This window comes from Bubalus kerabau, chromosome 15, assembly GCF_029407905.1.
Source record: "Bubalus kerabau isolate K-KA32 ecotype Philippines breed swamp buffalo chromosome 15, PCC_UOA_SB_1v2, whole genome shotgun sequence".
NCBI classification, from domain to species: domain Eukaryota; kingdom Metazoa; phylum Chordata; class Mammalia; order Artiodactyla; family Bovidae; genus Bubalus; species Bubalus kerabau.
In genome coordinates this window covers 17966562-17993282 of record NC_073638.1, presented here as the reverse complement: position 1 = coordinate 17993282, position 26721 = coordinate 17966562, and the positions used below count along the sequence as shown (strand labels likewise).

The 26721-nt window shown below is 37.9% G+C and overlaps 1 protein-coding gene across 1 annotated transcript in view; it reads left to right on the top strand.

Moving 5' to 3' along the window:
* Positions 1 to 26721, top strand: part of C15H11orf65 (chromosome 15 C11orf65 homolog) — a 94432-nt gene that overhangs the window by 9112 nt on the left and 58599 nt on the right. Inside the window, exon 2 of the mRNA XM_055547407.1 lies at positions 26621 to 26710. Within this exon, the coding sequence (XP_055403382.1) occupies positions 26630 to 26710 (81 nt within the window). The 5' untranslated portion in view covers positions 26621 to 26629. The remainder of the gene's footprint in view (positions 1 to 26620; positions 26711 to 26721) is intronic.

Genomic DNA, 26721 nt, shown 5'->3' with positions numbered 1-26721 from the left:
ATATATATATATATCATTTTTGTGAAGAGGGAGTGCATGCAATCAAGTGCATATTTTTGCAGAAGATTTCTGCTAATTAGGAGGAGCAGAAGTCACCATGAAGGAATTTAGTGCTTTTCTAGATATGAGAAGATGTAAGAATTGGGCTCATAAAGTCAGCTCCTGAAAATATCTATCTGAAGACCTATTCTGCCAGTTTTTCCAGATCAGAGAGTGCCTCATTTCTGCTCTCTACCCTGAACTCCCTTAAAGAGGTGTTGAAGGTCAGCAGCTGTATAAGCACGTGATTTAATCCTTGTAGAGGTCGATGGCAAGTGCCAATGGCAAGTGGCAATTTGTAGTTGACAGTAGCATATTTTGGGGTGATATATTCTGATCCCCTTCAATAGGAAGGTAAATAGTTAAGTGATGAGTTTTGAGTGTATATTACCTTTATTTTATTTGATTGTAAGTTTAAGTGATTTAATTTTAAAATAATGACTGTGTATAAAAACTAGCTCACAAAATTCTCAAAAATTTAAAATTTGACTCTACTGAAACAAGTCAGCTCTAGTACATTGCCAAACCATGCCAGCCAATTTTCCATATGATGATAGTGTGGCTCCTGCCTATTTCTTTTACTTCTCACTCTTCTGCCTCTTCTCTGAACTCCAAGGGCACTGTTTTCTCTTTTTCTACCACTTGAACACACCAAGCTCCTTATCTAAAGACATTTTTATCTTTTGTTCCCTGTGTCTGGAACCCTCTTCTACCATTTTCCCATGGTTCCCTCTTTGCATAATAAAAAAGTAGGGTTTCCTAATTAGAGAGGCCGTCCTTGACTGTTTGTATTAAAATATCCCTTGGTCATTCTTTATCCCTACTCTGTTTTATCGTTGTTGCACATGCACTTCTTTTGGTTTTTATCTCCATATTTTAAATAGCATGTTATTCTACTTTTTATATATTACTTTAATGTATATTTATTAAAATAAATCTTTATTTTATTTTTTCCATTTTTAAAATTAATTTGTATTAGAATATGGTTGATTAACAATGTTACCTTAGTTTCTGCTGTACAGCAAAGTGAGTCAGTTATACATATATTCACTCTTTTAGATTCTTTTATCCTATAGGTCACAAAGTACTGAGTAGAGTTCCCTGTGCTATATTTTAATAGTTCTTATTAGTTATGTATTTTATATATAGTAGTGTGTATATGTCAATCTTGATTTCTTTTAGATGTGGCTGTTTTCTGATAGCCTCTTACAATATAAAATGAGAAATTAGCTCTCTTACACCAACCATATGTACATACACACACTGGTCTTCTATGCTCATCTTCCTAATTAAAAAAAAAATCATGTCATAACACTAAGTAGATTTCAAGATTTTAATTGCATTCAATATAAGGAGGAGTTATTACAAAGTACACTAAACCTTGAACAATGTGAGATTAAGGGTGCTGACTCCTCATGCACTTGAACATCCAGATATAACTTTTGACTCTCAAAACTTAACTACAGCAGCCTTACTGTAACATAAACAGATGATTAACACATATTTTGTATATTATATGCCTTATATACTATATTATTATAATAAAGTAAGCTAGAGAAAAGAATGTTGTTAAAATCACAAGGAAGAGAAAATACATTTACAGTACTGTGCTTTATTTTTTGCCTTGGAAACGAACAGAGATCATTCTGTCATTTTTGAGACTGCACCCAAGTACTGCATTTTGGACTCTTTGTTAACTATGAGGGCTACTCCATTTCTTCTAAGGGATTCTTGCCCACAATAGTAGATATACTGGTTTTCTGAATTAAATTCACTATGGTTTTTCTAGTAGTCATGTATGGATGTAAGTTGGACTATAAAGAAAGCTGAGCACTGAAGGATTGATGCTTTTAAACTGTGGTGTTGGAGAAGACTCTTGAGAGTCCCTTGGACTGCAAGGAAATCCAACCAAAGCAGATCAGTCCTGAATATTCACTGGAAGGACTGATGCTAAAGCTGAAGCTCCAATACTTTGGCCACCTGATGGGAAGAACTAACTCATTGGCAAAGACCCTGATGCTGGGAAAGATGGAAGGCAGGAGGAGAGGGTATGATAGAGGATGAGATGGTTGGATGGCATCACCAACTGGATGGAAATGAGTTTGAGCAAGCTCCAGGAGTTGGTGATGGACAGGGAGGTCTGGCGTTCTGCAGTCCATAGGTTCACAAAGAGTAGGACATGACTGAACGACTGAACTGAACTGAACTGATGGTGATACACTGATATTCAGTTTCTCCAATTACAGGAGAGTGAGGCACACCATTGTGGTTACTAGATTTTCACACAAAGACAACCACACACACAGCAGATAAGTTTATTAAGTATACAGCATGATCATTTGCTATTCATTAAGTGGAAATCAATCATAAAAATCTTTATCCTCATCATCTTCACATTGAATAGACTGAGGAAGGGGAGGGATTGTTATTTCCTTTCCCAGATTGGCAGGGGTGAAAGAGGTATAGGAGGTAAAGGGGGAGGTAGTAGAGGCAGGCATGCCCAGTGCAATTTTATGAAAGATGTCATAGTTTCTGCTTGACTTTTTACTTTTTCATTTCCCTAAAAGTGTTTCTACAGGGCTCCAGTCCTTCCACTGTTTAGTTTCAGTTCCTGTAGCATGGAAGATTCCATGTTGTAAAAGAAGTTGAAAGCAGTCTTGAATAGTAAGAACTCTTATGCTATAATAGATTGCCTAATGTCAATTTGTTTTCTGGCACTGCTTCTTCTATATTTTCTTTCTTATCATCTGGAACTGGTTCAGAAGCACTCACCTCCATCAAGTTGCCTTCTAATTCCTCTGATTTGGTGTCTGTTAGCCCTTGAATGTCTCCAGGTTCCATATCTTGAAACCCTTCACCCCCTACCTTTTTGCCACATCCACAATCCCATTCATGATCTCCTTGATTGTCTCTGTAATGAGTTCTATGAAGTCATGGACAGCATCTGGAAACTGTTTTCTCCAGCAGGGATTTATTGTTTCAGGCTTGATGGCTTTTTCATTGCTTTTTCTATAACCATGATGACAACTCTCATGGTGTAATTTTTCCAGACTTCCATGATGTTCTGTTTGGTTCTCTGCTAGAATATTGACAGTCCTTTTCATAGAGTATCATGTGCAATGAGATTTAAATGTCCTTATTGACACCCTGATCTGGAGACTGAATTAGAGATGTTGTGTCTTCACATCAGATAGACCACTTTGATGCACTCAGTGATGAACTCATAGAGTTCTGAGTAACCAGGGACATTGTTCAATATCAAAACAATTTTAAAAGACAGCCCTTTACTGGCAAGGTACTTCCTGACTTGAGTGACAAAGCATCGATGGAATCAATTCAGTAAAAGTGTCCTGGCTGTCCAAGTCTTCTTCTTGTACAACTAAAAGACTGACAGCTGGTATTTATCTTTTTCCTCTAAGTCTTAAGGGGTTAACATCTTTATAGTTAAGGGCAGTCCTGATCATAAATTCAGCTGCATTTGCACAAACAGTAGAGTTAGCCTATCCCTTCTTACCCTATGTCCTGGTGCTTACTTCTCTTCTTCATTACTAATAAGTATCCTTTGTGGCATTTTCCCCCCAGAATAGGGCACTCTTCTCTGCCCTGAGAACCAGTTGAGGCAGATAGCCTTTCCGTTTTCTTCAGTGGGCATTCGAACCTGTCTATCACCTCTTAGTTGGCAGAAGCTGCTGCTTCTATTATCTTTACATTTTTTAAAGCCAAACCTTTTTCTAAACTTATCAAACCATCCTTTGCTGGAATTAAAGTTTTTCAGCTTTAGATTCTTTTGCTTTATGTTTTCATGTAATGACTTCACTTTTCCTTGAATCACATTAGAGTCTTTAGGTATGACTTCTTATAGCAATCCTGCCCCCACAGAAAAGCTGCATTTTCAATTTATGACAAGAAGGCTTTTTGCACAAAGTGCAAGGTTTTCACACCTGATGTTAAAGCTGGAGTGAGAGCTTCACGAATTTCTTTCCCTTTTTTTTTTTTTTAACAATGGTCCTTGTTGTTGTTCAGTAGCTAACTCACGTCCGACTCGGTGACCCCATGGACTGCAGTATACCAGGTTTCCCTGTCCTTCACTATCTCCCGGAATTTGCTCAAACTCATGTCCATTGAATCGGTGATGCCATCCAACCATCTCATCCTCTGTTGCCCTCAATCTTTCCCAGCAGCAAGGTCTTTTTCAATGAGTCGGCTCTTTGCATCAGGTGGCCAAAGTATTAGAGCTCAGCCTCAGTCCTTCTAATGAATATTCAGGGTTGATTTCCTTTAGGATTGACTGGTTTGATCTCCTTGCTGTTCAAGGGATTCTCAAGAGTCTTTTCCAGCACTACAGTTTGAAAGCATCAATTTTTGGTGCTCAGCCTTCTTTATGGCCCAATTCTCACATCCATACATGAGTACTGGAAAAACCATAGTTTTGACCATATGGACTTTTGTCAGCAAAGTAATGTCTCTGCTTTTTAATACACTGTCTAGGTTTGTATGGCTTTCCTCCCAAGGAGCAAGTGTATTTTAATGTCATGACTGCAGTCACTGTCCACGGTGATTTTGGAGCCCAAGAAAGTAAAATCTGCCACTGTTTCCATTTTTTCCCATCTATTTGCCTTGAAGTCATGATATAGATGCCATGATCTTAGTTTTTTGAATGTTGCCTTTCAAGCCAGCTTTTTCACTCTCCTCTTTCACCTTCATCAAGAAGCTCTTTAGTTCCTCTTCACTTTCAGACATTAAGGTGGTATCAGCTGCATATCTGAAGTTGATAATATTTTTCCTGGCAATCTTGATTCCAGTTTGTGGTTCATACAGCTTGGCATTTCACATGGCGTACTCTGCATATAAGTTAAATAAGCAGGATGACAATATACAGCCTTGACATCTCAATTTAGAACCAGTCCGGTTTTCCATTTCCTGTTCTGACTTTGCTTCTAGACCTGCATACAGGTTTCTCAGGAGGCAGGTAAGGTGGTCTGGTATTCTCATCTCTTTAAGAATTCTCCACAATTTGTTGTGATCCACACAGGCAAAGGCTCTTAGCATACTCAATAAAGCAGAAGTAGAAGTTTTGCTGGAATTCTTTTGCTTTATCTTTGATACAATGGATGTTAGCAATTTGATCTCTGGTTCCTTTGCCTTTTCTAAATCCAGCTTGTACATCTGGAATATTTTGGTTTGTGTACTGTTGAGCCTAGCTTGAAGGATTTTGAGCATTACCTTGCTAGCATGAGAAATAAGCAAAATTGTGTAGTAGTTTGAACATTCTTTAGTGTTGCCTTTCTTTGGTATTGGAATGAAAACTGACCTGTTTCCATCCTGTGGCCACTGCTGAGTTTTCCAAATTTGCTGGCATGTTTGGAGACTGCAGCATTTTAACACCATCATCTTTTAGGATTTCAAATAGGACAGCTGGAATTCTATCACCTCTGCTAGCTTTGTTTGTAGTAATGAATCCTAAGGCCCACTTGACTTCATACTCCAGGATATCTGGCTCTAGGTGAGTGACCACACTATTGTGGTTTTCTGGGTCATTAAGACCTTTTTTTGTACAGTTCTTCTGTGTATTCTTGCCACCTCTTCTTAATCTCTTCTGCTTCTGTTAAGTCCTTGCCATTTCTGTCTTTTATTGTGCCAATCTTTGGATGAAATGTTCCCTTAATATCTCTGATTTTCTTGGAGAGATCTCTAGTCTTTCTCATTCTATTGCTTTCCTCTATTTCTTTGCATTGTACCCATAAGAAGGGGTTCTTATCTCTCCTTACTATTCTTTGAAACTCTGTAATCAGATGGGTGTATGTTTCCCTTTCTCCTTTGCCATTCACTTCTGTTCTCAGCTTTTTGTAAGGCCTCCTCAGATAACCATTTTGCCTTCTTGCATTCGTTTTTCTTTGAGATGGTTTTGATCACCGCCTCCTGTATTTCCAGTGTTATGAACCTCCATCCATAGTTCTTCAGGCACTCTATCATATTGAATCAATTGAACCTATTTGTCACTTCCACTGTATAATCATAAGGGATTTGAGTGGTGCTAGTGGAGAAGGCAATGGCACCCCACTCCAGTACTCTTGCCTGGAAAACCCCATGGGCGAAGGAGCCTGGTAGGCTGCAGTCCATGGGGTCACTAAGAGTCGGACATGACTAAGCGACTTCACTTTCACTTTTCACTTTCATGCATTAGAGAAGGAAATGGCAACCCACTCCAGTGTTCTTGCCTGGAGAATCCCAGAGACGGGGGAGCCTGGTAGGCTGCCATCTATGGGGTCACACAGAGTCAGACACGACTAAAGTGACTTAGCAGCAGCAGCAGCAGAGGTAACGGACCCACCTACCAACGTAGGAGATGTAAGAGATTCGGATTCAATCTTTGAGTCAGGAAGATCCCCTGGAGAAGGGCATGGCAACCCACTTCAATATTCTTGCCTGGAAAATCCCATGGACAGAGGAGCCTGGCGGCTACAGTCCATAGTATCACACAGAGTCAGACCAATTGAAGCAACTTGGCACGCATGCATACCTGAATGACATAGTGGTTTTCCCCACTTTCTTCAATTTAAGTCTGAATTTTGCAATAAGGAGCTCATGATCTGAGCCACAGTCACCTCCTGGTCTTGTTTTTGCCGACTGTATAGAGCTTCTTCATCTTCAGCTGCAAATAATGTAATCAGTCTGATTTCAGTATTGAGTATTTGGTGATGTCTATGTGTAAAGTCATCTCTTGTGTTGTTGGAAGAGGGTGTTTGTTATGACTAGTGTGTTCTCTTGGCAAAACTCTGTTAGCCTTTGCCCTGCTTCATTTTTTGCTCCAAGGCCAAACTTGCCTGTTACTCCAGTTATCTTTTGACTTCCTACTTTTGCACTTTAATTGCCTATGATGAAAAGGACATCTTTTTTGTGTGTGCTAGTTCTAAAAGGTCTTGTAGGTCTTCATAGAACCATTTGACTTCAGCTTCTTTGGCATTAGTGGTTGGGGCATAGACAGTTGTCCTTACACTGGGTTAATTTATCTTAAAATGGCTGGCCACTGCAGCTGCAGACCTCACTGTACAGTACATATTAAGCGATTCAACTCTTCTTGTAATGTCATGCATGCTGCTTCTTGGGAACACACACTTTCATTATCACTAGCAGCGTTTTGTATGGGTGTTATTCAGGGTTTACACTAAGCATGATGAAAAATACATGAGACCCATGAGAGATCACTTTTCATTGTGAGATGCAATTTACTGGAGAGATGGCAATTGCTCACATGGCGATGATTAGCACCACAGCATATTAAGCAGATACTCACAACACTTGAGCTCACTGCAGTAGCAACAGTAGGTGCCTATAAATCGATTACCATGGTAAAGTATGTTCTACAATTAATTTTATGCAGGTATGTGTAATATTGCATCTTTACAATTGTTTACAATTCTCTCAACTGCAAATGATACCATGATCAGTCTGTGTGTGCATAACTTTTCATAAATTTTAACTTTTTATAATAGATTCATGCGTATTTTATGGTAGCAAATTGATAAGATAAACTGGTATCTACATATATTTAATGCTGTCATGATAATACCTTTTTCATTGTTTTCTTATATTTCTAGGCCATGTAAACTTACCTGTAAGTTTTTTCAAATTGTTGTAAATCTCCAAAACTTTTCCCAATATATTTATTGAAAAAAAGTCTGCATATATATGGACCCACACAGTACAAACCATGTTATTCAAGGGTCAACTATAATTAAATGTCCAGAATAAGCCTTCTTTGGAGTCAGAAGCCAATAACCAATCATGTTACCTCCAAATTCATATTATTGTGGGTGGTTGGCATTATCATAGGGTATATAATTATGGAGTATTACTGTTGTATCATATATTTTTGGAGGATTAATATTAATATTCACAAAGTAATAGATTTATTCATAATTATTCCTGTTGAGTCATAGAGATAACTTAGTTTTTTGTTTTCTTTTGCTCCCTTTCAGGGTGACATTCAAAAAATTTAAGTCAGATCATGTTACTCCTCTAGTCTAACCCTTCAGTATCTTCCCTTCACAGTTACAATAAAATTCTAACATTTAGCTTGTACTGTGTAATCCCATTACCTCTCTGCTTTATTACCTACTACTCTTTTTTCTCTACAGTTGACTACAGTCACACTGTCATTCTTCCTGTTCCAATGCTCTATTTCATTGCCTTCACACTTGCTGTTCTATCTTCCTAAAACACTCTGTGTATGTAAATAGCTCACTCCACTTCATTCAAGTTTCTGCTTTAAACAACAATGAATTAATACAGAATTTGGGGGGCTTCTCAGTTGGTGCTAGTGGTAAAGAACCTGCCTGCCAAAGCAGGAGATGTAAGAGATGTGGGTTCAATCCCTGGGTCAGGAAGATCCCCTGGAGGAAGGCATGGTAACCCACTCCAGTATTCTTGCCTGGAGAATTCCATAGACAGAGGAGCCTGGCGGGCTATGGTCCATAGGGTTGCATAAAGCCAGAGACGACTTAAGTAACTTAGCATGCACACACATATGTAGAGTTTTTAGCCTCCTTTGTCATTTATTATATTATTCCCTCCAATAGGTATTTACTTAAAACTATTTTTAACTGGTGCATGATATTAATGAAAAATTAAAATCTGCCTCTAATCCCCAACATCCATCCTACTAATTCTCTAGACAAGAATAGTAAAGCAGCACTAAGAACAAGATTATTCAAAAGATTAAGATCCTTATGAGTGGTGTCTGATATATGTACAGAGGCATCTGTAGATGCCTCTAGATTGGTAGATTCCAATTTATATACTCCAGTTTCTAGAATGTTAAGCAAATGCTATTGATATTACATGAAATATATGTAACTAAACTAGCACCTGAATCTGATTCCAAGACCAAACTCCTGACCTTGATTCCAAGATCAATTTTCAGTGGTAAAGAAACTTTTGAAAATTTTATTTCCAATGTGTTGCAGACTATTGCTTTTGAAAATAAAATAAAAATGAATTACTCAAAAAAGAAAAACATAACACACCACAATAATGTCAAATGGCTATAAAAATCTTCAAAGTACTTGATTTCTGTCCCTGTTTCTTCTGGTAACATATAGCTCAGAGACTAGCATAGGCTTATGGACCACATTCAAAATATCATAGCTTTTAGGGATCTACCTACAGGAGATTCACTCAAATCCCTCATGCCCTCTCCCTCCCCCATCCTATTTCTGCTAACTTTTCAAGTTAAGCCTGCAGTGAATTGCTGTCCTGCTGGTAATGAACTAATTTTTTTAAATTTTTATTATTCCAGTAGTACATGTTCATTATAGAAGTAAATGAAAATAAACATATTTTAAATTCCTCCTTAATTCTATCACCACTATCAACATTCATATTCACATGTACATAGTTGTGCATATACATGTGTTTATGCTCAGTTGCACATTCCTGTCCAACTCTTTGCAACCCTATGGACTATAGCCCTCCAGGCTCCTTTGTCCCCAGAGTTTGCCAGGCAAGAAAACTGGAATGGGTTGCCATCTCCTATTCCAGAGAATCTTCCCAACCCAGGAATTGAACCCATGATGCTTGAATCTCCTTCATTGGCAGGCGGATTCTTTACCACTGTACCACCTACAGTTATCTATTTGAATAAGGCAGGGAGAAGCTAACATGCATAACTTTTACAGCTGTTTAATAAACTGATTTTTGAAAATTGACATCATAATATGAAACATTTTCCATGTCAATGTGTGCATTTACAGCATCATTTTGAATATTCTCATAGAATTCTATTGTTATGACAGCATCATAATTTGTTTAACCAACTTCCTATTCCGTTAACCAGAATATTATTTATTGATCAGCTATTCTTTGGCTACAGTTGAGAATGTTTTGAGGGAAATTATCCATTTTGCATGAATTAACAAAGGAAGCCAGACTTCCCTGTCTTTCACTGTTTCCTGGAGTTTGCTGAAACTCATGTCCACTGAATCAGTGATACCATCCAACGAACTCATCCTCAATTCATCCCCTTCTCCTGTCTTCAGTCTTTCCCAGTGTCAGGGTCTTTTCCAATGAGTCAGCTCTTAGCATCAGGTGGCCAAAATATTGGAGCTTCATCTTCAGCATCAGTCTTTCCAATGAATATTCAGGGTTTATTTCCTTTAGGATTGACGGTTTGATCTTGCTGTCCAAGGGATTTTCAAAAGTCTTCTTCAGCACCATAGTTTGAAAGCATCAGTTTTTCAGTGCTCAGCATCCTTTATGGTCAAATTCTCACATGACTACTGGAAAAACTATAGCTTTGACCATGTGGACTTTTGTTGGCAAAGTGATGTCTCTTCTTTTGAATATGCTATCTAGGTTTGTCATAGCTTTTCTTCCAAGGTTTCAGTTCAGTTCAGTCACTCAGTCGTGTCCGACTCTTTGCAACCCCATGAATCGCAGCACGCCAGGCCTCCCTGTCCATCACCAACTCCTGGAGTTTACCCAAACTCATGTCCATCGAGTCAGTTTAAGTGTCTTTAATTTTGTAGCTGCAGTCACTGTCCACAGTGATTCTGGAGCCCAAGAAAATAAAATTTGTCACTGTTTCCATTTATTTATGTCTTCTTTTATTTCATTCAGCAATGTTTTGTAGTTTTCAATGAACAAGACTTTAACTTCCTTGGTAGAGTTAATTCCTTAGTATAATATTTTATTCTCTTTGATGCAGTTGTAAATAACTATTTTTATAATTTCCTTTCCAGACTGTTCATTGTTAGTGTATATTAATAGAAATGCAACTGACTTTTGTGTGCTGACTTTGTATCCTACTACTTTGATGAATTTATTTAATAGAACCAGAGCATTTTTTTTGTGTGGAATCTTTAAGGTTTCATACATATAAGATGTTTTCTGTGAACAGATATAATTTTACTTCTTCCTTTCCAATTTGACATCTGTATTTCTCTATCTTGCCAAATTACTCTGGCTAGAACTATGAGTATAATGTTGAAAAAAAGTGGCAAAATTGGATATCCGTGCTTTATTCCTGGTTTCACAGTAGTTGCAGCCTTTCACCACTGAGTCTAATGTACACTCTGTATAATGTACACTGTGAAATTTTAATTTATGATTTTAATATGTTGAGCTGGTTTTCTTCTATTCCAAATTTATTGAGTATTATTATCATGAAAGGGTGTTGAATTTTATCAAATGCTTTTCTTATATCAATTGAGATAATTATGTAGGTTTTTTTCCTTCATTCTGTTAATGTTCTATATTGATTGATTTTTAACACAGTCTAAAAATCAATAACCTCAGATATGCAGATGACACCACCCTTATGGCAGAAAGTGAAGAGGAAATAAAAAGCCTCTTGATGAAAGTGAAAGTGGAGAGTGAAAAAGTTGGCTTAAAGCTCAACATTCAGAAAACGAAGATCATGGCATCCAGTCCCATCACTTCATGGGAAATAGATGGGGAAACAGTGAAAACAGTGTCAGACTTTATTTTTTTGGGCTCCAAAATCACTACAGATGGTGACGGCAGCCATGAAATTAAAAGGCACTTATTCCTTGGAAGGAAAGTTATGACCAACCTAGATAACATATTCAAAAGCAGAGACATTACTTTGCCAACAAAGGTCCAGCTAGTCAAGGCTATGGTTTTTCCAGTGGTCATGTATGGATGTGAGAGTTGGACTGTGAAGAAGACTGAGCGCCGAAGAATTGATGCTTTTGAACTGTGATGTTGGAGAAGACTCTCGAGAGTCCCTTGGACTGCAAGGAGATCCAACCAGTCCATTCTGAAGGAGATCAGCTCTGGTATTTCTTTGGAAGGAATGATGCTAAAGCTGAAACTCCAGTACTTTGGCCACCTGATGCGAAGAGTTGACTCATTGGAAAAGACTCTGTTGCTGGGAGGGATTGGGGGCAAGAGGAGAAGGGGACGACAGAGGATGAGATGGCTGGATGGCATCACTGACTTGATGGACGTGAGTCTGAGTGAACTCTGGGAGTTGGTGATGGACAGGGAGGCCTGGCATGCTGCGATTCATGGGGTCGCAAAGAGTCGGACAGGACTGAGCGACTGATCTGATCTGAATAGGAAAAATAGATAAATAAATGAAATCAATAAAACTTCAGTGGTAGCCTACAGGAAATACAATACTTACCATCTGAGGTGTGGTTAGATCAATACTAGTCGAGATCCTAAGATTATGCTTAGAGGTAGACACAGTCCCTACATCCCTAATGTTAATTCCAATCCAGATTGAGGTAGATGTTATAGGACTTCATCTTAAAACTTCCATTAAATGACCTTCTGGGCTTTCTGATTTGTATATTTTTCTACTAATTGGCCCCCTGGTTTGGAAAGATCCCCTGGAGAAGGGAAAGTCTACCCACTCCAGTATTCTGGCCTGGAGAATTTCAAGGACTTCATAGTCCATGGGTTTGCAAAGAATCAGACACAACTAAGCACAACTAATCAGACTTTCACACACACACACACACACACTCTACTAATTGAGGACTCAGATTACATCTTGTCATATGACAACTATCAGATGGGATAATCCATTGTTCTAAGTGAAAATGCATACATTTTTTTACAATTCACTTTATATAAACTAAAGAAAAAATGCCAAAAAGTGATTTAACTGTCTCTCCACCTCTGGAAGTTACCAGTCTGTTCTCTGTATCTATAAGCTTGGTTTTATTATTTACTTATTATTATCATTTTAGATTTCGTATATAAGAGAGATCATATAGTATTTGTCCTCCTCTGTCTGACTTATTTCACTTACCATAATGCTCTTGAGGTCTGTTCATCTTGTCACAAATAGCAAAATGTTCTTATTGTCTTATGGCTGAGTTATATTCCATTGTGTATATATTCCACATCTTCTTTATCCATTTATCCATCCATGGAATACTTAGGTTGTTTCCACATCTTGGCTATTGTAAATAATGCTGCAATGAACATGAGGTGTATATATCTTTTTGAGTTAGTGTTTTCCTTTTCTTCAGGCAAATGCTTAGAAGTAGAATTGCTGGATCATATGGTAGTTATATTTTTATTTTTTTGAGGAAACTTCATACTGTTTTCTATAGTGCCTGTACAAATTTACATTCTGCCAATAGTGCACAAAAGTTCCCTTTTCTCTACATCCTCACCAACACTTACTATTTCTAGTCTTTTTTATAATAGCCATTCTAAGAGGTATAAGGTGATATTTCATTGCTATTTTGATTTACATTTCCCTGATGATTAAGTATGTAGAGCATCTTTTTATGTACCTGTTGGCCATCTGTATTCTTCTGGGAGAATGTCTTTTCAGATCTTCTGCCCACTGGTAAATTGGATTGTTTGTTTGGTATTGAGTTATATGAGTTTTTAAACATAGTTTGGATATTAGCCCCTTATCAGATATATGACTTACAAATATTTTCTCCCATTCAGTACTTTACCTTTTCATTTTGTTGATGGTTCCTTTGCTCAGAAGCTTTTAGTTTAATATAGTCCCACTTGTTTATTTTTGCTTTTTTGTTGCTTTTGGTGTCATATTCAAAAATTGTTCCCAAAACCTATGTCAAGGATCTTACCACCTGTGTTTCCTTCCAGAGTTTTATGGTTTCAAATCTTATGTTCAAACTTTTAATCCATTTTGTTTGGTTTTCTTTTTAATGTATATCTTTCATTGAAGTATCATTGACTTGTAATGTTTTAGGTGCACAGCAAGGTGATGCAGTTTTACATATACACATATATTATTTTTATATTACTTTCCATTATAGGTTATTATATTGACTAGAGGTCTCTATACTATATAATAAACCTTTGTTGCTTGTTGCAAATCTATTTTTAATTAGAAATCTAGCATTCTATCCATACTAAGTCAAACAAGTTGAATCAAAGTCATGAATGTTTAACAAATATTCATCAGTTTTCTAACATATATATATATATATATATATATGTTTATATACAGAGCTCAATAAACTGTGGAAAATTCCAAAAGAAATGGGAATACCAGACCACCTGACCTGCCTCTTGAGAAATCTGTACGCAAGTATGCAGAAATCTGTATATAGGTCAGTTAGAACTGGACATGAAACAACAGACTGGTTCCAAATAGGAAAAGGAGTACGTCAAGGCTGTATATTGTCACCTGCCTATTTAGCTTATATGCAGAGTACATCATGAGAAATGCTGGGCTGGAAGAAGCACAAGCTGGAATCAAGATTGCTGGGAGAAATATCAATAACCTCAGATATGCAGATGACACCACCCTTATGGCAGAAAGTGAAGAAGAACTAAAGAGCCTCTTGATGAAAGTGAAAGAGGAGAGTGAAAAAGTTGGCTTAAAGCTCAACATTCAGAAAACTAAGATCATGGCATCCTGTCCCATCGCTCATGGCAAATAGATGGAGAAATAGTGGAAACAGTGGCTGACTCTACTTTTGGGGCTCTAAAATCACTGCAGATGGTGATTGCAGCCATGAAATTAAAAGACGCTTACTCCTTGGAAGGAAAGTTATGACCAACCTAAGACAGCATATTAAAAAGCAGAGACATTACTTTGCCAACAAAGGTCCATCTAGTCAAGGCTATAGTTTTTCCAGTAGTCATGTATGGATATGAGAGTTGGACTGTAAAGAAAGCTGAGCACTGAAGAATTGATGCTTTTGAACTGTGGTGTTGGAGAAGACTCTTGAGAGTCCCTTGGACTGCAAGGATATCCCACCAGTTCATCCTAACGATCAGTCCTGAGTGTTTATTGGAAGGACTGATGTTGAAGCTGAAACTCCAATCTTTTTGCCACCTGATGTGAAGAGCTGACTCATTTGAAAAGACCGTGATGCTGGGAAAGATTGAGGGCAGGAGGAGAAGGGGACGACAGAGGATGAGATGGTTGGATGGCATCACCGACTCAATGGATATGAGTTTGGGTAAACTCCAGGAGTTGGTGATAGACAGGGAGGCCTGGCGTGCTGCGCTCCATGGGGTCGCAAAGAGTCAGAAATGGCTAAGCGACGGAATTGAACTAATCTGAACAGTCTTTTTGTGAAAACTTAGGGTTTTCTTTGTATAATACCATATAGTATCATGTCATCTGTGTGAACTGACAGTTTTACTTCTCCCCCTCCAATTTGGATAACTTTTATTTTTTTTCTTAGCTAAATGCTCTGGCTAGGACTTCTAATACTATGTTGAATAATCAGAACTGATTATTCATCCTTTATGGGCATCCTTAAGGATTATGGGCATCCTTGTTTTATTCCTGATCTTTAATAAAATGCTTGTAGCATTTAACTATTGTGTATGATGTTAGCTGATTGTATGATGATTGTCATGTGTGACCTTTATAATGTTGAAATATGTTCCTCTCTATACTGGCTTTTAAAATCAGAGACATTACTTTGCCAACAAAGGTCTGTCTAGTCAAAGCTATGGTTTTTCCAGTAGTCACATATGGATGTGAGAGTTGGAATATAAAGAAAGCTGAGTGCCGAAGAATTGATGCTTTTGAACTATGGTGTTGGAGAAGACTCTTGAGAGTTCCTTGGACTGCAAGGAGATCCAACCAGCCCACCCTAAAGGCAATCAGTCCTGAATATTCATTGGAAGGATTGATGCTGAACCTAAACTCCAGTACTTTGGCCACCTGATGCGAAGAACGGACTCATTTGAAAAGACGCTGATGCTGGGAAAGATTGAAAATGGGAGAAGGAGATGACAGAGGATGAGATGGTTAGATGGCATCACCAAGTCAATGGACATGAGTTTAGGTAAACTCCAGGAGTTGGTGATGGACGTGAAGGCCTGGCATACTGCAGTCCATGGGGTTGCAAAGAGTCGGACACGACTGAGCGACTGAACTGAACTGATACTGGCTTTGTTGAGAACATTGATTGATATTTCTATTGTGAACTATCTTTGCATTCCAGGAATAGATCCAGTTTTTTCATTGTGACAGTAGTCATACTTTTAATGTGCTGCTATACTCTCTTTGCTAGTATTTTTGCATCAATATTCATAGGGATACTGGTCTATAGTTTTCTTTTCCTGTAGTGTCTTTATCTGACTTTGGTGTCAAGATAAAGCTGGCCTCCCAGACTGAGTTAGGCCTCCTTTTCAATATTTTGGAAAACCTTGAGAAGAATTGGTTCTTCTTTAAATGTTTCATAGAATTCACTAGTGAAGCCATCAGGTCCGGGGCTATTACTTGTCAGGAGATTTTTAATTACCTAGTAAAAAGATTAGTAGATGCAAAAAAAGCATTTTACAGAATTCACCATCCATTCAGGATAAAAGCTGTCTCCAAAGTGGGGATAGAGGGAACCTATCTCAACATAAAGAATATAATATTTGCAGCAAACCCACAGCTGGCATCAGACTCAATGGTTAAAATCTAAAAGACTTCCCACTAAATCCAGGAACCAGAAAAGGATGCCCACTCTTACCACTTATATTTAACATAGTGTTGAAAGGCCTTGGGGCTTCCCTGGTGGGCCTTATTCACAGAAATCAGATAAGAAAATGAAATAAAATGTAGAGAAGAGGTAAAACTGTCACTATTTGCAAATGACATAGAGAATCCTAAAATCTCCACCCAAAAGCTACTAGAATAATAAACAAATTTAGCAAGGTTGCAGGATATAAGAGAAGTATACAGAAATCTGTTATTTCTGAAATATCAGAAACTGAAAGGAAAAAAATCCATTTAAAATCACATCCCAAAAAAAAAAAAAATGTAAGAATAAACTTAAACCAAGGAGACCTATACTCTGACAGTCTCCACAGAAAGACCTATACTCTGAAAACTATACAACACTGATGAAGGAAACTGAAGATGATTCAAAGAAATGGAAAGATATACCATGGTATTATATTGGAAGAATTAATATTGTTAAAGTGGCCATACTACCCAAAGCAATATACAGATTTAATTCAATCCCTATCAATATACCCATGACATTTTTCATAGAACTATAATAATCCTAAAATTTATATACAGATGTTGAGAGCTCAAGATGATAGAGTAGGACATGAGCCACTCCCTTCTTATGAAAACACTAAAATCACAACTAACTGCTAAATAACCATCGGGTGGGAAAAAACTACTGGAACCTACTAAAAACGATACTCTACATTTAAAAAAAATAAATAAGCCACAACATGATGGTAGGACAGGCACGATCACAATAAAATCAAATCCCATACCCATTGGTGGACTACCCACAAGTTGGAAAACAATTGTACCAGAGAAGTTATCCCACAGGAGTGAAAGTGCTGAGCCCCACGTCTGGCTTCCCAGCCTGGGGATCCAGCAATGGGAGGAATCCCCAGAGAATCTGGCTTTGAAGGCTGGTGGGGTTAGATAATAGGACTTCCACAGAACTTCTGGGAAAAGAAATTCCACACTTAGAGGATACACACAAAGTCTCATGTGCACTGAAATACAGGGGGGAAAGTGACCCATAAGAATATTGACCTACCTGCTAAGATTGACCTAAGAATATTGACCTACCTTCTGCAGAGGTGGAGGGTAGCTGCGGCTCACTGCAGGGACAAAGACACTGGCAGTAGCAGTTTTCAGAAGTACCCATTGCCATGAGCCCTCCTTGAATGTGCCATTAGCCCCACCAAACAGCCTGTAGGCTCCAGTGCTGGGTCACCTAAAGCCAAACAACCAATAGAGCAGGAACACAGTCCCACCTATCAGCAGACAAGTGACTTAAACTCTTCCTGAGCATGGCCCTGCCAACCAAAGAGACAAGACCCAATTGCACCCACCACTGAGCAGGAACCATCCCATCCCATCAGGAAACCTGCACAAACCTGTTAGACAAGTGTATCCAACAGAGGCAGACAGTAGAAGCAAGAACTACAAACCTACAGACTGTGGAACAGAAATAACAATCACAGAAAGTTAGTCAAAGTAAGACAGCCGAGGAATATGTCCCAGATGAATGAATAAGATGACACTCCAGAAGAACAACTAAGTCAAGTGGAGATAGCCAACCTATCAGAAAAAGAATTCAGAATAATAATAGTGAGGATGATCCAAGATATTAGGGAAAGAATAGAGGCAAGGATCAAGAAGATGCAAGAAATGTTTAACAGAGGCCTAGAAGAACTGAAAGAAAGGAGCAGTGACCCCACAAGAGACTGACCCACACTTGCCTGTGAGTGTCCAGGAGTCTCCGGAGGAGGCGTGGGTTGCAGGTGGCCTGCTGTAGGGTCAGGAGCACTGAGTGTGGCAGTGTGTGCATGGGACCTTTTGAAGAAGGTCGCTATTATCTTCATTACCTCCACCATAGTTTGGTCTCAGGTCAAACAACAGGGAGAGAACACAGCCTAGCCCATGAACAGAAAATTGGATTAAATATTTACTGAGCATGGCCCTGCCCATCAGAACCAGACCCAGTTTCCCCCACAGTCAGTCTCTCCCTTCAGGAAGCTTCCATAGCCTCTTATCCTTATCCATCAGAGGGCAGACAGAATGAAAACCACAATCACAGAAAACTGATCACATGGACCACAGCTTTGTCTAACTCAATGAAACTATGAGCCATGCCATGTAGGGCCACCCAAGATGGACAGGTCATGGTGGAGAGTTCTGACAAAAATGTGGTCCACTGGAGAAAGGAATGGCAAACCACTTCAGTATTCTTGCCTTGAGACCCCATTAACAGTATAAAAAGACAAAAAGATATGACACTGAAAGATGAAATTCCCTGGTCGGTAGGTGCCCAATATGCTACTGGAGAAGAGTGGAGAAATAACTCCAGAAAGAATGAAGAGACAGAGCCAAAGCAAAAACAACGCCCAGTTGTGGATGGGACTGGTGATGGAAGTAAAGTCTGATGCTATAAAAAAGAATATTGCATAGGAACCTGGAATGTTAGGTCCATGAATCAAGGTAAATTGGAAGTAGCAAACAGGAGATGGCAAGAGTGAACATCGACATTTTAGGAATTAGTGAACTGAAATTGACTGGAATGGGTGAATTTAACTCAGATGACCTTTGTATCTACTACTGTGAGCAAGAATCCCTTAGAAGAAATGGAGTAGCCCTCATAGTCAACAAGAGTCTGAAATGCAGTATTTGGGTGCAATCTCAAAAACGACAGAATGATCTCTGTTCGTTTCCAAGGCAAACCATTCAATAACACAGTAATCCAAGTCTATGCCCCAACCACTAATGCTGAAGAAGCTGAAGTTGAACAATTCTATGAAGACATACAAGACCTTCTAGAACTAACACCAAAAACAGATGTCCTTTTCATCATGGGGGATTGGAATGCAAAAGTAGAAAGTTGAAAGATACCTGGAATAACAGGCAAGTTTGGCCTCAGTGTACAAAAGGCTAACAGAGTTTGGCCAAGAGAATGCACAGGTCATAGCAAACACCCTCTTCCAACAACACAGGAGATGACTTTACACATGGACTTCACCAGATGATCAATACCAAAATCAGATTGATTATATTCTTTGCAGCTAAAGATGGAGAAGCTCTGTACAATCAGCAAAGACAAGACCAGGAGCTGACTGTGGCTAAGATCATGAACTCCTTATTGCCAGATTCAGACTTACATTGAAGAAAGTAGGGAAAACCACTAGACCATTCAGGTATGACCTAAATCAAATACCTAACAGTTATACAGTGGAAGTGACAAATAGATTCAAGGGATTAGATCTGATAGAGTGCATGAAGAACTATGGGCAGAGGTCCATGACACTGTACAGGAGGCAGTGATCAAGATCATCCCCATGAAAAAGAAATGTGAATGTGCAAAATGGTTGTCTCAGGAAGCCTTACAAACTGCTGAAAAGAGAAGGTAAAGGCAAAGGATAAAGGAAAGATATACCCAGTTGAATGCAGAGTTCCAAAGAATAGCAAGGAGAGATAAGAAAGCCTTCCTCAGTGATCAATGTGAAGAAATAGAGGAAAACAATAGAATGGGAAAGACTAGAGATCTCTTCAAGAAAATTAGAGATACCAAGGGAACATTTCATACAAAGATGGGCACAATAAAGGACAGACACAGTATGGACCTAACAGAAGCAGATATTAAGAAGAGGTGGCAAGAATACACAGAAGAACTATACAAAAAAGATCTTCATGACCCAGATAACCATGATGGTGTGATCACCCACCTAGAGCCAGACATCCTGGAATGTGAAGTCAAGTGGGCCTTAGAAAGCGTGACTATGAACAAAGCTAGTGGAGATGATGGAATTCGAGTTGAGCTATTTCAAATCCTGAAAGATGACGCTGTGAAAGTGCTGCACTCAATATGCCAGCAAATTTGGAAAACTCATCAGTGGCCACAGGACAGGAAAAGGTCAGTTTTCATTCCAATCCCAAAGAAAGGCAATGCCCAAGAATGTTCAAACTACCACACAGTTGTACTCATCTCACATGCTAGCAAAGTGATGCTCAAACTTCTCCAAGCCAGGCTTCAAAAGTACATGAACCATGAACTTCCAAGATGTTCAAACTGGATTTAGAAAAGGCAGAGGAACCAGAGATCATATTGCCAACATCCATTGAATCATCAAAAAAGCAAGAAAGTTCCAGAAAAACATCTACTTCTGCCTTATTGACTACACCAAAGCCTTTGACTGTGTGGATCACAACAAATTGTGGAAAATTCTTCAAGAGACAGGAATACCAGACCACCTTACTTGCCTCATAAGAAATCGGTAAGAAGCAATAGTTAGAACCAGACATGGAACAATGGACTGTTTCCAAATTGGGGAAGGAGTACATCAAAGCTGTATATTGTCATCCTGCTTATTTAACTTATATACAGAGTACATTATGTGAAATGCCAGGCTGGATGAAGCACAAGCTGGAATCAAGATTGCCGGGAGAAATATCAGTAAACTCTATATGCAGATGACACCACCTATGGCAGAAAGCAAAGAAGAGCTAAAGAGCCTCTTGATGAAAGAGAAAGAGGAGAGTGAAAAAGCTGACTTAAAATTCAACATTCAGAAAACCAAGATCATGGCATCCGGTCTCATCACTCCATGGCAAATAGATGGGGAAACAATGGAAACAGTGACTTTATTTTCTTGGGTTCCAAATCACTGTAGGTGGTGACTGCAGCCATGAAATTAAAAATGCTTGCTCCTTGGAAGAAAAGCAATGATCAACCTAGGCAGTATATTAAAAAGCAGAGACATTACTTTGCCAACAAAGGTCCATCTAGTCAAAGCTATGGTTTTTCCAGTAGTCGTGTATGGATGTGAGAGCTGGACTATAAAGAAAGCTGAGTGCCAAAGAACTGATGCTTTTGAACTTTGGTGTTGGACTGTTGAGAGTCATGGACTTTTTCAAAATTCCTGAGATATGAAGATGATGCCACCCTTATGGCAGAAAGTCATGAAATTAAAAGACTCTTGATCTTTGGAAGAAAAGCCATAACCAACCTAGGCAGCATATTAAAAAGCAGAGACATTACTTTGTTGATGAAGGTCCATATAGTCAAAGCTATGATTTTTCCAGTTTCATGTATGGACCATAAAATAGGCTTAGCATTGAATAATTGATGCTTTTGAACTTGGTGTTGGAAAAGACTCTTGAAAGTCCTTTGGACTGCAAGGAGATCCAACCAGTCAATCCTAAAGGAAACCAGTACTGAATATTCATTGGAAGGACTGATGCTGAAGCTGAAACTCCAATATTTTGGCCACCTGAGGGGAAGAACTGACTCATTGGAAAAGATCCTGATGCTGAAAAAGATTGAAGGCAAGAGGAGAAGTGTCGACAGATGATGAGATGATTGGATGGCATCACCGACTCGATGGACATGAATTTGAGCAAGCTCTGGGAGTTGGTGATGGACAGGGAAGACTGGTGTGCTGCAATCTATGGCATCAAAAAAAGTTGGACAGGACTGAGCGACTGAACTGAACTGAGAAAGTTGGCATGAGGAAACCTACCTCAATACAGTGAAGGTCATATACAATAAACCTACAGCTAGCATCATAGTTAATGATGAAAAGCTGAAAGAGTTTCCTCTAAGGTCAGGAACAGTCCACTCTTGCCCCTTTATTCAGCATAGTTTTGGAAGTCCTAGCTATGGCAATCATAGAAGAAAAAGAAATAAAGGAAATGCAGATTGGAAAAGAAAAAGTTAAACTGTCACACATTGCATATGACATGATACGATATATAGAAAATCCTAAAGACACTATCAAAAACTATGAGAGCTCATCAGTGAATTTGGTAAAGTTACAGGTTACAAAATTAATACAAAAAATCTGTTGCATTGCTACACACTAGAGAAATGAAGCAAACAATCCCATTTACCATTGCAACAAAAAGAATAAAATGCCTAAGAATAAACCTACCTAAGGAGACAACAGCCCCTTACTCCAAAAACTGTGACACTGAAGAAAGAAATCGAAAATGACAAAATAAATGGAAAGATAAGCCATCCTCTTGGATTGGAAGAGTCAATATTGTCCAAATGACTATACTGCCCAAGGAAATTTAATGATTCATGGAATCCATATAAAATTATCAATGGCATTTTTCACAGAACTAGAACAAAAAAAATCTTAAAATTTGTATGAAGACACAAAAGACCCTGAATAGTGAAAGCAATATTGAGAAAGAAAAACAGAGCTGGAGGAATAAGGCTCCTTGACTCCAGACTCTACAATGCTATAGTCATCCAATCATTATGATACTGGCCAAAAATAGAAATAGAGATTAATGGAACAGGATAGAAAGTCTAGAAATAAGCCCACACACCTATGATCACTTAATCTTCAACAAAGGAGGCAAGACTATGCAATGAAGGAAAGATAGTCTCTGCAATAAATGGCCCTGGGAAAATCGGACAGTTATATGTAAAAAAAAAAATGAAATTAGAATATGCTCTAACACTATACACTAAATTCAAAATGGACTAAAAATCTAAATGTAAGACCAGACACTATAAAAGTCTTAGAGGAAAACCTAAACAGAACACTCTGAGATAATAGCAGCAAAATTTTTTTCTGTCTCCCAGTGTAATGAAAATAAAATAAAAAATAAATAGGACTAATTAAACTAAGAAGCTGTTGTACATCAAAGGAAATGATAAATAAAACAAAAAGGCAACCTATAGAATGGGAAAAAAATATTTGCTAATGATGTGACCAACAAGGGATTAGTCTCAAAATTTACAAATAGTTCATGGAGCTTAATATCAAAAAACAAACAATCCAAGCAAAAAATGGGCAGAAGACCTAAGTAGACATTTCTCCAAAGAATACATACCTATAGCCATGAAGCACATGAAAAGATGTTCAACATTACTAATGCACATCAAATGCACATCAAAACTACAATGATATATCACCTCACATCAGTCAGAACTGCTATCATTAAAAAACAAAAACAATAAACGTGGGAGAGGGTGTGGAATGAAGGGAACCCTCTTATACTATTGGTGGGAATGTATGGAAGTTTCTTCAAAACCTAAAAATAGAGCTAACATGATCCTGCAATCCCACTCCTGGGCATACATCCAGATAAAAACATATATCCAAAAGGATTAATGCACCTCAGTGTTTATAGCAGCACTCTTTACAATATCGAAGACATGAAAGCAACAGAAATGTTCTCTCAACAGGTGAATGGATAAAGAAGATGTGGTACATATATACAATGGACTATTAGTCATTCATAGGGTCACAAAAAGTCAGACACGACTGAGTGACTGAACTGAACTGAAAAAGAATGAAATAATGCCATTTGCAAGCAACATGGATGGACCTAGAGTGAAGTAGGTCATACTGAGTGAAGTAGGTCAGACAGAGAAAGACGAATATTGGATATTTTGCTTATATGTGGAATCTAAAAAAAAATGATACAAATGAACTTATTCACAAAACATAAACAGATTCATAAACTTAGAGAATGAACTTATGGTTACCAGAGGGGCAGGATGGTGGAGGAGGGTTAGGGAGTTTATTGACATGTACACATTACTATATTTTAAATGGATAACCAACAAGGACCTATTGTATAGCACCAAGAACTGTGATCAATATTTTATAACAATCTAAATGGGAAAAATATTTGAAAAGGAATAGATATATGTATATGTATAATTCAATCACATTGACTTACACCTAGAACTAACACAACATCATTAATCAACTATACTTCAAGATAAAATAAAAAGTTAAATTTTAAATGGAACCACAAAAGATCCTGAATTCTGAAAACAATCCTGAAAAAAAAGAATAAAGCTGAAGGCATAACCTCCAGACCTCAGATAATACCATACAGTCGTTGTAACAGTTTGGTAATGGCACAAAAACAGACATATTGATCAATGGAAAAGAATAGAGAGCCCAGAATTAAACCCACACATCTACCATCAATTAATTTACAACAAAGGAGGCAAGAATATACCATGAAGAAAAGACAGTCTCTTCAACACGTTATTTTGGAAAAACTGAACAGTCACATGTAAAATAATGACATTAGGACATTTCCTCACACCATATACAAAAACTCAAAATGGTTTAAAAACTAGATGTAAAACTTAAAATCATAAATTTCCTAGAAGAGAAGATAGGCAGAACACACTTAGATAAAAATTATAACAATATTTTCTTGGATCATTCTTCTATGGCAAAAGAAATAAAAGCAAAAAAACCCAAAAAACCCAAATAGGCCATAATTAAAGTTAAAAGCTTTTGCACAGCAAAAAAAAAACACATCAACAAAACTAAAAGACAACCTGCAGAATGGGAGAAAATATTTGCAAATGGCATAAACAATAGCAGTAATATTCAAAATAGGTAAATAACTCATACAACTCAATATCAAAAAACAAATAATCCAATTTAAAATATGGGCAGAAGACCTGAATAGACATTTAGAAGACAGACAGGTGGCTAACAGGCACATGAAAAAATGCTCAACATTGGTAATCATCAGAGAGATGCAAATCAAAATTATGAGATATTATCTCACATCTGTCAGGATCAGTTCAGTTCAGTCACTCAGTGGTGTCCGACTCTTTGCAACCCCATGAATCACAGCACGTCAGGCCTCCCTGTGCATCACCAACTCCCGGAGTTCACCCAAAAGTCATGTGCATCAAGTCGGTGATGCCATCCAGCCATCTCATCCTCTGTCATCCCCTTCTCCTCCTGCCCCCAATCCCTCCCAGCATCAGGGTCTTTTCCAATGAGTCCACTCTTTGCATGAGGTGGCCAAAGTATTGGAGTTTCAGCTTCAGCATCAGTCCTTCCAATGAACACATAGGACTGGTCTTTAGGATGTACTGGTTGGATCTCCTTGCAATCTAAGGGACTCTCAAGAGTCTTCTCCAACACCACAGTTCAAAAGCATCAATTCTTTGGCGCTCAGCTTTCTTCACAGTCCAACTCATGACCACTGGAAAAACCATAGCCTTGACTAGACAGATCTTTGTTGGCAAAGTCATGTCTCTGCTTTTCAATATTCCATCTAGGTTGGTCATAACTTTCCTTCCAAGGAGTAAGCGTCTTTTAATTTCATGGCTGCAATCACCATCTGCAGTGATTTTGGAGCCCAAAAATTGAAGTCTGACACTGTTTCCACTGTTTCCCCATCTATTTCCCATGAAGTGATGAGACCAGATGCCAGATATCATCAAAAAGTCTACAAGTAACAAATGTTTGTGAGGATGTGAAGAAAAGGGAACCCTCATACACTGTTGGTGGGAATATAAATTGGTGCAGCCAATGTAAAAAACAGTATGGAGGTTCCTCAAAAAACTAAAAATAGAACTATTATATGATTCAACAATTCCACTGCTGAGTTTCATTTTCAAAGAAAATGAAAACAATAATTCAAAAAGATGTATGCACCCCACTATTTTTAGAAGCATTATCTATAATTGCCATGATAGTTAATCAACCTACATGTCCATCAACAGATAAATGAATAAAGAAGATGTGGTATGCATATATATATATATATGTATATATATAGTAGAATATTACTTGGCTATCAAAAAGGACAAATTCTGCCATTTGCAGTGTGAATGGACCTAGAAATTATTATGCTTAGTGAAAAAGTCAGACAAAGACAAATACTCTATATTATCACTTATATGCTGAATCTAAAAACTAAAACAAATGATGTATATAACAAAACAGAAACACACCTACAGATACAGAGAACAAGCTAATGGTTACCAGGGAAAAGTGGGAAAAGGGAAGGAACAAAATAGGGGTAGGGGGTTAAGACATACAAATTACTATGCATAAAGTAGAAAAGCAACAAGGATATAATTTACAGCACAGGGAAATATAACCATTATTTTGTAACATTAAATGGAGTATAATCTTTAAAAATAATGAAAAAATATATAATATTGTAAATCAACTATACTTCAATAAAAAGCAAAATGGAACAGAGGCTATCAGTTAAAGGTGTCAATTTTAATGTTTATTTTAGTTATTTTGATGCCAAATATCATTTTCAGTATTTCCTTTGTACTTTCTATTTGAATTTCATGTAGTTCTAGTGACAGTTTCATGATGGAGTATATAAAGTAATTTAAAATATACTCCTTTGTTTATTTTATTTTAGGACTTTCACATGGCTTTGAAACAAGAATCAGAATTTGAAAGGAAAGACAGAGCTGCCAGAGTCATACAGAAGGCCTGGAAATGTTTTCTTGTGAGTTTCTT